General features: G+C 41.4%; 1 protein-coding gene across 15 annotated transcripts in view; it reads right to left on the bottom strand.

The window, feature by feature from the left end:
- Positions 1 to 12,471, bottom strand: part of Dlg1 (MAGUK family member discs large 1) — a 376,826-nt gene that overhangs the window by 119,697 nt on the left and 244,658 nt on the right. Inside the window, exon 1 of one of the 15 annotated variants that reach the window (XM_076393555.1) lies at positions 11,599 to 11,784. The exons of the other annotated variants lie outside the window; for them this stretch is intronic. Within the exon in view, the coding sequence (XP_076249670.1) occupies positions 11,599 to 11,745 (147 nt within the window). The 5' untranslated portion in view covers positions 11,746 to 11,784. Of the gene's footprint in view, positions 1 to 11,598; positions 11,785 to 12,471 lie in introns of those variants that run through there. 15 annotated transcript variants of the gene reach the window in all.

Below are 12,471 nucleotides of genomic sequence, written 5' to 3'. Positions count from 1 at the left end.
CTGTTGAAAGGTTCGAGGAATTGTATCAAACGAATTAAAGTTCGACCACAGAAATTCTGGTTGCGAATTCGATTGGAAAACTCGGATGGAAAACAAGTTACACTGTTTTCTATGCTTACGCTTTAAAGGGACGAGAAAAAGGGCTGAAAAAAAGGGTTCCCGATTTGGGTTAAAGGGGATGATTTTTTCAAAAGAGAGATCTGACTATAAACATTATTTTTCCATCTTCCTGAATCGCAGAATATGAAAAAGTTGATTACGAAGACTCGCGTAATAAAACTAAAATTTCTCCCGACGTATCCCTTACCGTAGACATTTTTTCCTTCGCTTTTTCCCCCAACAAAGCGTGGGGCTGGCTAAAGTAACTTGCACAGAAATTTTTATGACTTTACCGCCAAGTTGAAATCTCATATTCCTCTCCAAAAGAAAAGGAATCTTAGTCTTGTTGTGGTTTATCGAGCCGGAAATACGTCAAGAAATATTCGAATGTGTTCACTGGATAGACGGTGTTCCGGTTGTAATTTCACCAACTGAGGATAATTTTGGTTGGAGATCATCCGACAACAGCGAAATTGAGCCTCTAGGAGGCGAATAACTCGCGTCAAGTTCACCTAGGTGTCTCATAATTTTCGCTAAATTTTATCAAGGGTTCAACTTCATTTAGCACATGTCGGAAGATCTGCCAATGGGTCTTAATGAAATTCTCCGCGTTCCACCACAGCGACCATAAATTACGCAGGCTTAATTAGATTAAAAGTGGCTCTGTTTTATAGGAAGTATTTTACAGAATATCGTTACAACAACGTCAGTCGGCTCACACCGTGGAAATGCCGATGATAAAGTAGAAAGTAAGTGAATGGGGGTGCTGTGGGAATATTTGAACCTGCGCGACGCAGGGGGGCAGGGGATTCAGTTTCCACGAAATCAGAAAATGTCGGAGGTTCCACGACGCAGGAGATCCGTGGGAAAGAATAAACGGTTCACTCGGATATTTGTAGGGTCTACGTGCAGTCGTTACCGTATCGTTGCGTTGAATAAATTCGACGAACCATCTGGAATCCTGGCATATTTCGAACCTAAATCGAGCGAGGGCTATTGCTATTGCTTGTTACCGAGAATTTCCGTGCTTCACGAAATGAAACTCTGAATTTTTCATTTCCTCTCCCTCCATTAGGGAATTGATCTAGACAATTCGCGCTATCCGACTGGACGTTCGGAACGTTCCTCGAATACTGCGATATTTTTGGAATTTTTATTGTTGCATGTCAGGATTGCTGCTACGGCCGATCTTCCTACCTGCCAAATACATAGATATAACTTAATTTATAGAATGTCTGTGTTTGAGTGCTGATAGTGCCTGCGATGCAACTTTTATGAGAGCTGAAGAATAACTATTCTACGAAGTTCATTCTTCGAGGAAAATGGATTTCGAGTAATGAGAAAGTAATAATTTCCTACAAATATTAATTCAAAGATGTCTTCTCTGATCACAGAGTACAGTTTATCGACAACACATACCACAAACTCATGTACACTCAGGCTATCCAAGGGTTATTCTGAGGAAGTGCAACATCGAGCAAGAATTTCGTGCATCTAGGATATCAAGGCAGCATAGAATATCCAGCGTGATGCATTCAGAGACGCACGCGACACGGACATTTAGCATTCTCCCCCTGTTTGATCTGCGGTCATGAAGCCAACGCATTTCCAATAAATTTGTAATTGCATTTGGCTTTCTGTTAAACCGATGTGCACTTCTTTCTGTCTTAGTTCATGTTAGAATAGTGGTTAATTTTAGATAGAAAAATGTGTGTTAAGTGATGTCTATTTTTGAAGCCAGCAAATGGCTAACAAATTCCAAGAATTCTGAGCATATTTACCGAGCAGTCCATTATAATAAAAATAAGGGAAACAGGGTTCAAGATTTGCCCGGCTGGAAAATCGTCTGCGCGCGAAGGGAATTTTAATTGCGTTCATTAATGGAAATGCTGGAGTAAAAATAAGCTCCGCGACGTCAAACGTTATTACAGGCGACATCGGCGTTCACTTGGCGATCGACGACGGAAAGAGACGGAAAACGAAATAGAATTAAAAATTATATTTTACTGGGAGGAAAGTGTAGGCGATGGGACGAACAAAGGTACAATTTATAAGGTTACTGTAGTAAGTAATCATTCCTCGAATAAATAAGATTTAGCAGAAGTTGCAGGTGAAGTGGAGAAATGGTACCAATGGTAATCTTGCTTCGAGTGCAACATTCGAGAAGAAGGACGAGAAAAAAAGAAAAAAATGAAGAATTAGACGAGTTGGAGGAACTATTACCGCGCGGGTAGAATTCTAATTGCGGTCGTTAATAAAAACGTCTTGATAAAAATGGTCCAACCAGAATCGAAAGAGTGCCGTTCTTCGAACTTTAACGCCATAATTCACAGCCGAGATACTTAGATAAAAATAAGTCTGGGTTACGATTAAAATTTCCCAGCACGGAACCTCGACTTCACGGTCTGGGCATAAAAATAAGTTACCAACTCAAGTGGATGCCATTCCGGCTGCACTCAAAATTGTTATTAACAAAGAGCGTTCTACCAAAATAAGCTTTTCTCAGGGCGAAATGTTACCATTACCTCAGTTTTCACAGACTGTTATTCCTAATGCTTATACTGTGGCGAATCTACGCATTCTACGTGACAGGAATTTTTAATGTTACCACTTTGCTTTGAGTTTCATTCACCAATATTCGTCGAACAGAATTCAAAGCGATTTCAAATTTTGTTTTGAAAATTACTGAATTTTATAATACTCTACATTTTCAGATTTTTCATCTCACAAAATCGTTCATTTTATCGTGACAGAACTCGTTTTCCCTGGTTCTTTCTCGGAAAAGGAATCTAACGTGTTTCGTACGCGTCTCAATTATCGGAAAACTAGACAGTCGAGAAAATGTACATGCGATTGCTATAAGTACCCACCAGCTGTGGCCAGCGGACTGTGAGGTAGACTTTGGCGCGGCCAAAGAGCCGCAATCTTCGTAATCTCCTCAGCTTCTTATCGTTAAAGCCCATCCCCATGAAGACGGGCGCCACACGTGATCCGCATTGGCACTCCAGGTTGCTAACCGATTATTTTCTACCACGACAACACACGAGCTCATCCAACAGAAATCCGCGACTCGTCGCCTGACGACGCCACTTCCCCTTTTGATTTTTAACGTCGCTTCTCACTGTTCAAAGTTCAACTTCACACGAACTGAACATTATCACTTTGAAAATGTCCCGTTGCGCGTTGGCGATCACTCTGAGTTTTGCATGTTACGGTAAACTGAAAGAATTCAATTTTGATGAGAGGAATTTTACAATTTTGATCCCTAAGGTGGATTCTGTTGGTCCCTGAATGTACTATTTCAACAAATAGTGTTTAAAGAGTAAATTGGGAGATCGTAGATTTCAATTTTTATACCAGAATATAGCGCGCAGATGGCGGCAGTACCACGTGACTTCCTCGAAACGATCGTTAGACAGATTTGTGACCTTGGAATCGCGATTCAATATGCAGCGACCATTGTACGAAACCCGATTCCGCCTGATATTCTGCATAATCGTGACGCATTATCTGCACGATATTCGCTCGTCGGGCTCGCAACTCTCTCAATTTCGATATCGTGTAAAACGAGCACGAACCAAGATTGCAATGTTACAACAGAATTAACTGGAATTAATGGCGAAACTCTCACGGCCACGATTCAAGGTCAGCCGACACGCAAGATTCCAGGGTCAACTGTGCTCATAACGGGCTTATCGAGTAAATCTGAAAACGGGCAGGAAGTCGAAAGGCGATCAAGTACGACCCGCTTCCACCTACGCTTCGATCTCCCGCGATAAATCCAAGAACCAGAGTCCACCATAGAAATCCTTCGGCGGGTTGCATTATTCAGACCCTCGATCGTCTCGAGCACCAGAGTGCATCCTACCGTTTCCCCGAGTCGATTTGCAATTCAAGTTCAAATTACACGCAATCCGGATCGATCAATTATCCAATAGGTTTCGCGTCCTCGAGTTGTCCGAGTTAGCCGCGCGACAACGGGACGTCCTGAAATCTCATCCCACGGGAGGGCCTCTCTTGACGAGAGTGAAGTTGCCCTTCGCGAATGCTTTCCGCGAGAATACAACGTGATCTGTCGGCCAAAGTGCTGACAGACGTCCTCCAAAGACAGGAACAGAACCCGCGGGTTAGACTCCGCGCGAATGACTGGCAGTGCTTTCGCTCGACGGGCCATGGGGTGCCGAGGGATGCTGCCAGCTGGGTTGGACGGCGCAAGATCTACCCCCACACGCGATCCACAACCACCCAACCGCCCGCCAACCCTCCTCGCTGCCGCCAGCCAGACGTATCTCCGGCGCAACTCGCCCCTCCACTTCCATCCTCGTTTCGCTTCCAAACAACTTGATGCCCACTATGGGAAAAATCATCCCCTTCGGCGGCTCTTTCGTCGCGAGAAGAGGGACGCTACGCGAACGGCCTCCTGAAGGCCAGGGGAGCTGGATATTACGACGTCAATGAATATTTGAGTAGGCTCGCGGTAGGTGTTCTCGGCAGGCCGATGAAGAAGCCTGATATTAGCGTTTTCACGAGCGACGGGGGGAAGATGAGAAGCACCACGCGCCAGGGGTTGTTTCGTGGGGTTTTGGGCAAATGGGATGGCAGCTTAAGTGAAAATGTTCCAATGGAAGAATAATATATGGTATACTCCATCGTTGACTATTACTAGTATTTACTAGTAGTTTAATCTTAAGGGTTGAAAGTCGTCTAACTGCTTCATATTTTTTTTCGAGACCTATCTACGAAACTGTATCGAAAGGCAAGAATCTCACACGCTGGAGTAATTATATTTCTCGTACAAATATGCAGAGACTGACACCTAATTCTTCGACACATGTTTCTCTGGAGAAGGACGTTTTTATACATATGTATAAAGAGCCAATAGCTCTCTCACAGACCTATCCGGCTTAGTCGAAATAATCCCTCTGAGGGAGAAGAAATGAAGGAGGAAAGGAAGAAAGGAGACGAGAACGTCGTGTCCAAACAACTTCTCGGCTCATCTTCCTATTCCTGAACAGCATGTCGTTGGGCAAGACGGAAAAATAATCCGGTGGCTTTGCCTGGCAGAGCGTGAAAATCTCTTTGCTGAATACGTCAAAGGGAAAGAACTCTTCGGGGTTATAGGGATGATAACGGTAGACTCCAGCCACTCGGTCCTTTCTCCCTTTGCATTAACGCTTGATATTCCAGGAATTTTGCTGTTACGTTAAATACCATCAAGCACGGGTATTATGGGGTTACATGAAGCGTAATAGAAATGGGGACGTTCACCGAGACATAAATTTGATTTTTAAATGAAGCTCCGTGCGAGCTCTCTTTTAAGGAGAGGGTCAAAGGGATTCGCAACGGGGGAGGAAAACGTCAAAGTGCACGCTATCATTCCAAGCTACCGTCAGAAGGACCGAAAAAAGGAAATGATCAAGCTGTTAAATAATTTTTTGAAAGGTAAATTCGGCAGAATCGTCTGTCAGGCGTTCTGCAAGTAAATTCAGGATTTATGCATAGCATTTAACCTGTTTCAACGTTCTGCTTACTCATTTACCGACCTCGAAAAAAGCAAATGAAAGAAGTGCTTTGCCAGTTTTAGTGAAAATCCCTTTGATGCGGTGTGGCAAGAAAAACTCGAGTTTATTCGACAGCACGATCTCGCCTGTCGATGAGGATGATCTTGTTTCTTTCAACCCTTTCTCCCGAAACCCTTTACGACCCGAAATTCTTTCTCCACGTTCCTACCTCTCCTCTCTAGCTGTTACTTGTTTTCACCGAAGCAGTTAACATCAAAACCCTTTCATCGACTGACAGTTCCTTTCAGATGAGAGCCTTTAGCACCTCACGTCTCGAGTACGTTCGGTTCGGTCCTGATGACCGCGCGAAGAAACGCGTCGCCTTGCCATCGGGAAAGTGCATTGTGCATTACCCAACTCGGAGCTGCGGCAAACGAAATGTCGTGAATGGGGAATGGCCTTTGGGAGAGTTGAAAGATTCCTATGGCACCGGTGAGCGATTCGAGTGCACTTCGACAAGATCAAAGCTTCTGTCGCGATGCTCGTGTTCACGGAAACAAAAGGGTCAATGCAAAGGATCATGGGACCCTAGAGATCTCATATGCGAGCGTTCATCGAGACGTCGCGGGCCCGACGTGCTCGGGGGAAAAGATCTGCAAGACGTGGGATATTGCAGAATCTCTTCTTCTGAAATTCTAGGATTTTGCAGGAAGTTCATGAAGTTGAAAACGTTTCATAATAACATCTGGTCAAGTTCTGAGTTGAAAGCTTCCGAGTTTTGACGCATGGTAGGGTGGGCACTTGTTTGGAAAATGCTTCACGTTCGTTGTTGCTGGAGTTTGTGGAATATTTTATGTCGTCATTGCAATATGATGATTCATATTTGTCAGCATTAAGTAAGCGAAACAAATGAACGTTTTCAAGTGAATATTGAATTCGTTCACCGAAATCATTTAGCATATGCCGCGAAAATTAACAAAACGCGAAATGTCTTGTATATAATGCAATAAACAGTGGGGCGTTTGTCTAACAATCGATTATCAATTGATAGGTTTGTTTTGTCAAGTGATCGAAGTAGCGACAGAGTATTTTAATGAAACAATATTTCGCTAAATTCTCATTAAATTGAATTAAACAAACCACTCGCGTTGTTAATTGAATACCTACTTTTATTCGATAAATCCTGCATAAAAGTTCTGTAATCTGTTCGATCGTATTAAATAGAGTCCCGACCACTCGACGTTGTTTTTATTGCAAATTAAATGCTCGAATAATATGCTCATGACAATTTATTCTATGCTCTGAAAGAGTTTAATACATTTTTGTCGATTGCTCTTTTGCTATTTGATCGAATTCTCTGCAAAATACTAAAGTCTTGATATGGATTTGTTGCGAGATCAGAATCTAATAGGGAAACGAAACTCGAAGCTCCAGATTTATGCGTGTTTTTGTCGACAGAATGGATGTTTGCCAGCCGATAGAGACTAATTTAGATCAAGGTCTTGGAAGCGATTCTCCAGCCTCGTAAGCTTGCATGCACAGATACTGGCAAATATTTGTGGCACACGTATAACCGGGGAGTGACGTGTTAACATTTCTGTTGTACAAACTAACAACGAAAAGGGGAGGAAGCGGGGATGCTCAAAGGGTGTCGTCAGGCGGCAAGAATTCGAAACGAACTTGATGTCCCGACAGCTGGACGAAGAGAAGGAAGAACGCCCGTGACACGTTAATTAAAGCTCGATGTAGCTACCAATTACGTTTCGTACTCATTACAGTGTGGAAAACGATGACTGGAAATGGTTGTTATTCGATAGCGAAAAACTAGACACAAGAAATTGAAGAGAAATATTGCCTCTATGTATCTTTTATAAATTACGTTACACTTCCTTGGAAATAAACGATTTCTGATAGCAAAGGATGGAATACTAAATAAATCTGGAGGCTCGAAATCACGGATAGCTTATCGGTTATCGAGGCGATTGGAAAAAGTTCCTCGTTAATGCCGTTTACACCTATATCAAGTGTAAACGCGGTGTTTCGATCCGCGATAAGCCCACACTGCTCTTGCCAAGCACGTTCCAATTCTCGATACGACGTGTACCGCCCGATCTTGAAATTCTCGTCGCGTCAAACTACTTATAAAGAATCGAGAAGGGGTTGGAAGATGCAGGGTAGACAGGGGTCAAGGAAAGAAATACATGTCGCAATTTAGGTCGAGACCGATAAGAAAGGTGTTCGCCAGTTATCAGACACTACTGAACTTCTCATTTATCCTTCTGCAGGGGAAGGAGAGATTAAATACGATTCTGGCACGAGGAGGTTGGTAGAATTCAAAGCAACGTTAAGAATGGTCTATATAGATGCATCGATTGGGTTCATGATAGATTTTTTAAATGTTTCATAGAATTTTTTAAATGTTTTCAGAGACGTCATACAGTATACTTGAAATTTTAATTTAGCTGTTTTTGGTACACGCTAAGAGCGGCTTTAAAGAAAAACCGCTTGAGTGTGTTTTTATGGACGACCGCGTGTTTCGGTATTAAGATTTTTCTCTTCTAACAGACAACGTTAGTCCAGCTTTGAAGTGGATTCTCTGCGCTATTTTCCTCATATTCCCCTTTGTGCCGCGGAACTAATTTCATTTTTATAAAACGCGACATACGGTTCCTCAGCTAATTCCAACGAGCACTTTGTAGTTACATTCTTTCTTTTTAAATGTTAAGAGATTTCAAAGGATTATTCAGCACAATGGGGAGCTTTCATGAAAATTGTACAGGGTCCAGGATATGTGAGGCGATATTAAGCAATATTATGCTCCAAGAAATAAGATAGGCTTTCATAGAAGCAATATTTCATGCAAGTTACTTACATAACTATTGTTGAAAGTGCCACAGTTGAACTTACCTGTAACAGAAAAGAAAAAAGTTAATAAATATCTGTGCAGTAGTGGAACATGGATTGAATTAAACGTATAAAGAGGCAAAAAACGTTTCATATCGCGGACGTCTCCGCGATTCGGCCACTTCATCTCGAAAATATCGCGGAGGAAATGAAAGACTCGTACGGTAGCAGGAATTAAGAGAAGAAGTAGGTCAGAATGTGTAGGTTGGGTTTGTCAAGGGTTTCATTTACCTCTGGGCAGCATCAGGGATGAAAAACGAAGGGGTAAAAGTTCACAATTATTCGCTTTGCACTTAATCATCGTGATCGTAAATAATAATTAACAGAACGTGCAAATAATTCCTTGATTTAGCAATTTAGGTCGAATTGTTAACTATAAAAGCGCAGGTAGAAAACCCATTAATCTAGTTTCTTTTATTTTTACGCGAAATTCTCTGATCAATGCATCAGAGAAGATAATACCGAACATCCTGATAACGTGTTATCAAAATTTATCGTTGTATATTATACAACCTGTTACATTAACTCGAATGGCGTGCAACGCGTGCGATAAATACCCCTGGAACCTGAATTTATTTTACTGCATTATTGGCGTCCCTCGTTATTTTATCGAACGATGTTAGAATATATCTATATCAGAAATTATATGCTAGTGACTCGTAAATTTGTGTATAATTTAGAATTTACTAATGTCAGTGGATTATTGGGGGCGCTTGATAACAGAAGAATAATGTGTTGGTTTCAATTAGTAGACCCACTAAAAGTATACCATAGGATGGATATTTCAATCGACCTTCGATCAAATTACTAGGAAGAATCATTGCGACGAAGTAATAGCGAATGATCGAGCCTTCAAAGGGTGAAGGGAATAATCGGGGAATTCCGAGATTGAAACGAATCCCCTTCATTCGTGTCAACCGCCTTCTTTGTTATTCGAGAGTTTCTTGAACCACTTTATGTGCTAGTTGATCCCGTGTCAAGAGGATTGCACCTGATTCCTTCCGTTGGGGAGGCAATTCACTCGATTTTTGCGCTAGAAATCCCTCCATTCAGGGCTTGAATCTACATTAGACTGACAAGTTTCTCGCGAGGTCGATATATATTTATATTATTCATTTTTATTTCAGTTTCACGGACAAACAGATTCTGCATTAAATTAAGATGAAAACCATATCTTTCACTAGAATTGACTAATTTACTCTTACACAAAGAAAACTGTAATCCAATTGTGAGAAGCTTCTGCAAGTGTTTACCACTTTCTTCTCTCGTAGAGCCACTGTAAACATTAAGCTGATTTCCAAGAAGCCCCTGGCTCTCAGTAAAGCAGAAGCCTATTGTGGTAAATGTTATCAGTGAACTTTAGGTGAGAGTAGGTACATAAATATCGCCAATAGAGCATTAACAATAAACCATCTTGATCGATAGGTTACATAGAAAGAATTTCTATTTAATGGATAATCGGATTCGTTCGAAAGCAGGGCAAGAAAACAAGATATACAGATCAGGCCACAGCTTTTAATAAACGTGGGCCGAGGATGAACAGATGGGGGGAAAATATAGGTGGAGTGGATATCGACATGTGCGGAATCGCGCGGAACACGACATCGGGAAAGTCGGCTGATTTACATTTCGGGGACATCAGGCTGAGCACGGACGTATTATCATAAAAGAATGGCGGTTGGTTTAGCTTTCCCGGAGAACATTATCAGCCACCTGCTGTTTCTCTGACGACGACCAGTCCTGGAACCACGCCTATCTCTTATCCATTTCAACGATTTCTGATGAGACCTAGATTATTGAGATCGAAGACTCTAACTGCATTAAATTCCACTTCCTACTCTTAAATAATATGGAGGAAAGCTGGGAACCCGAGGGACCTGAGGTCGAAAAGCTATCAATAGATGATAACTCTTATACCGTATAAAATCTTGACTAAGACAAACCTACTGTTTCCAGATATCGACAGGGTTGAAGCTGACAAGATAATTCAATCAAACTGTCTGATATTTTTTGCTAGCTATGAGTCTTTGAGAATAGGAAAAGGAAACTTTTTAAAGTGCAAGAGAACCAGCTTCGACACTCGCCATTTATTCTCTGAGCATGTATAACGTGCCCCGCATTCGCGTCACTGCCCGATAGAAAAGTCGTAAAGATAGTGGCGGCAGCAGCAGCAGCAGCAGCAGCAGCAGCAGCAGCAGCAGCCACGGACTCCCCTTTTTTCAATGCAACCAGGCTGCCTCGAAGGCAGTGCGATAAGACACCGTCCGTTCTCTGCAACGTTTATAGTACTTTGTGCATAGAAAACGTGCCTCTCCTCGGGTCACCTGAATTTTTCATGCTCGCGATGATTTACACGGCCCTGGAAAGCGCCAGCTGGTATCCTGATGAAACATCTCCATTTCATCCAAGAATGCATGGATTGCTTCGAGTTTCCGCGACAAATTTATCAAAATTTTACAGCCTGTTGTCTCCTGATTTATAACATTTCCGACAGAGAAGCTTTAAAGATGCTTCTAGAAACTAAGCTTTGAAGCATCATCATAGAACCGGCTGAAATTATCATAGCTTCGCAATAGTTACGTAAATAACTTAAAATATGATGAATATTGCTTCGAAAAGTTCAGATAAAGTGTACAATTGCAATTATGAGAACCACCGAGTCCTTAGAAAGTAGAAGAAGTCTGTTAATATTCGAGACATGATTATACAACGTGACTGTCCTAACATTAACGGGTAATGATGTGTGAATGTTAATGGACATGGAGCTATCATATCAACGGTACATTTGCTGCACTCACCGTGACCCGAATTCGTTAATGTAGCTTTCGTGTAAAATACAATTTCTTTAATCCACTTCATTCAGTGTATGAAACTCATTAAACTATACATACGAATCGCTAATTGATTGGAAACCAGTAATTATTAATCGTAAATACATGCTAAATAAATATACGATAAACTGTGCTTGTAACATTGTTACAATAGCTAATGGAATTGATACTATTTGAGTAGGATATTGAATTTCGAATCCAATACAGGAAATTGCAAATTGTAATAAAATATCGCAAGATTCATTGGACATTGATCCTCTTACCCTTTGGTTGATGATTGCATTTGAGTCAGAAATGGAGAAGGTGTCGACGATAGAGTCGAATCGAACGAGCTTCTTTGGGTGCTGAGCTTTCTTCGATCGCGGACAGAGCGAGCACATGGCTGAGTCCGTCGGTGTCGTTGGGGGCATATTCGAGGAATATTCACGGTTCTTCACAATTTTCCACGATTTTTCACCCTTTACACTTCATCCCGTATCAAAAAAATAAATCACTATGTGTTCAACTGTCTGACCTGTTTCGTAATGTTCACTTGACAAAGATATTTAAAAAAACATTGTCTTCAAAGGGTTTTTAATCGCTGCTAAAAAACTAAAAGTTCCCTACACACTTCATATTTGCATAATTATTGTTAACAGTCTCTTCGACCAATGTTCGCAATTTTGAAGGCAGTGATTCTTATTGCCAGCTGTCGGTGCAACATTTCATCGATCCTCTTGTGGTCAAGTTTTTCACTCAGTGCACTTGTCAACGTGTTTACGGACACATAAGAGTACGCAATTTAATTATCCTGCTGCGCCCTCCTTTCATGGCCTAGATTTGGAATGCTAAATATGCGTATAGTTTGTGACTAATACGTTAATGTACCCAGCTCTGAGTCGAAGCTAATAACTGTTGCCAGAGTAATATTGAACTGACTACGAAGTTGTACTATAGTATTCATTTAAGAAACTATAGTCTCGTTTTTATTAGATAAAAAAAATGAAAATTCTTCACTATACTCGTCCTAAAAATCAAGCTTTTCCTATTAAAATTTGTTTCCAAACTGGTGCTGCCGTTTTTATAAATTCGAGATTTGCTTAAAAATCAGCTATTCTGTGAATTCTTGCAAATTCCTAATTCACCTGCATCGAAGT

Source organism: Calliopsis andreniformis, chromosome 1, assembly GCF_051401765.1.
Source record: "Calliopsis andreniformis isolate RMS-2024a chromosome 1, iyCalAndr_principal, whole genome shotgun sequence".
In the NCBI taxonomy this organism is placed as follows: Eukaryota; Metazoa; Arthropoda; class Insecta; order Hymenoptera; family Andrenidae; genus Calliopsis; species Calliopsis andreniformis.
This window is presented reverse-complemented; position numbering and strand designations above follow the sequence as displayed.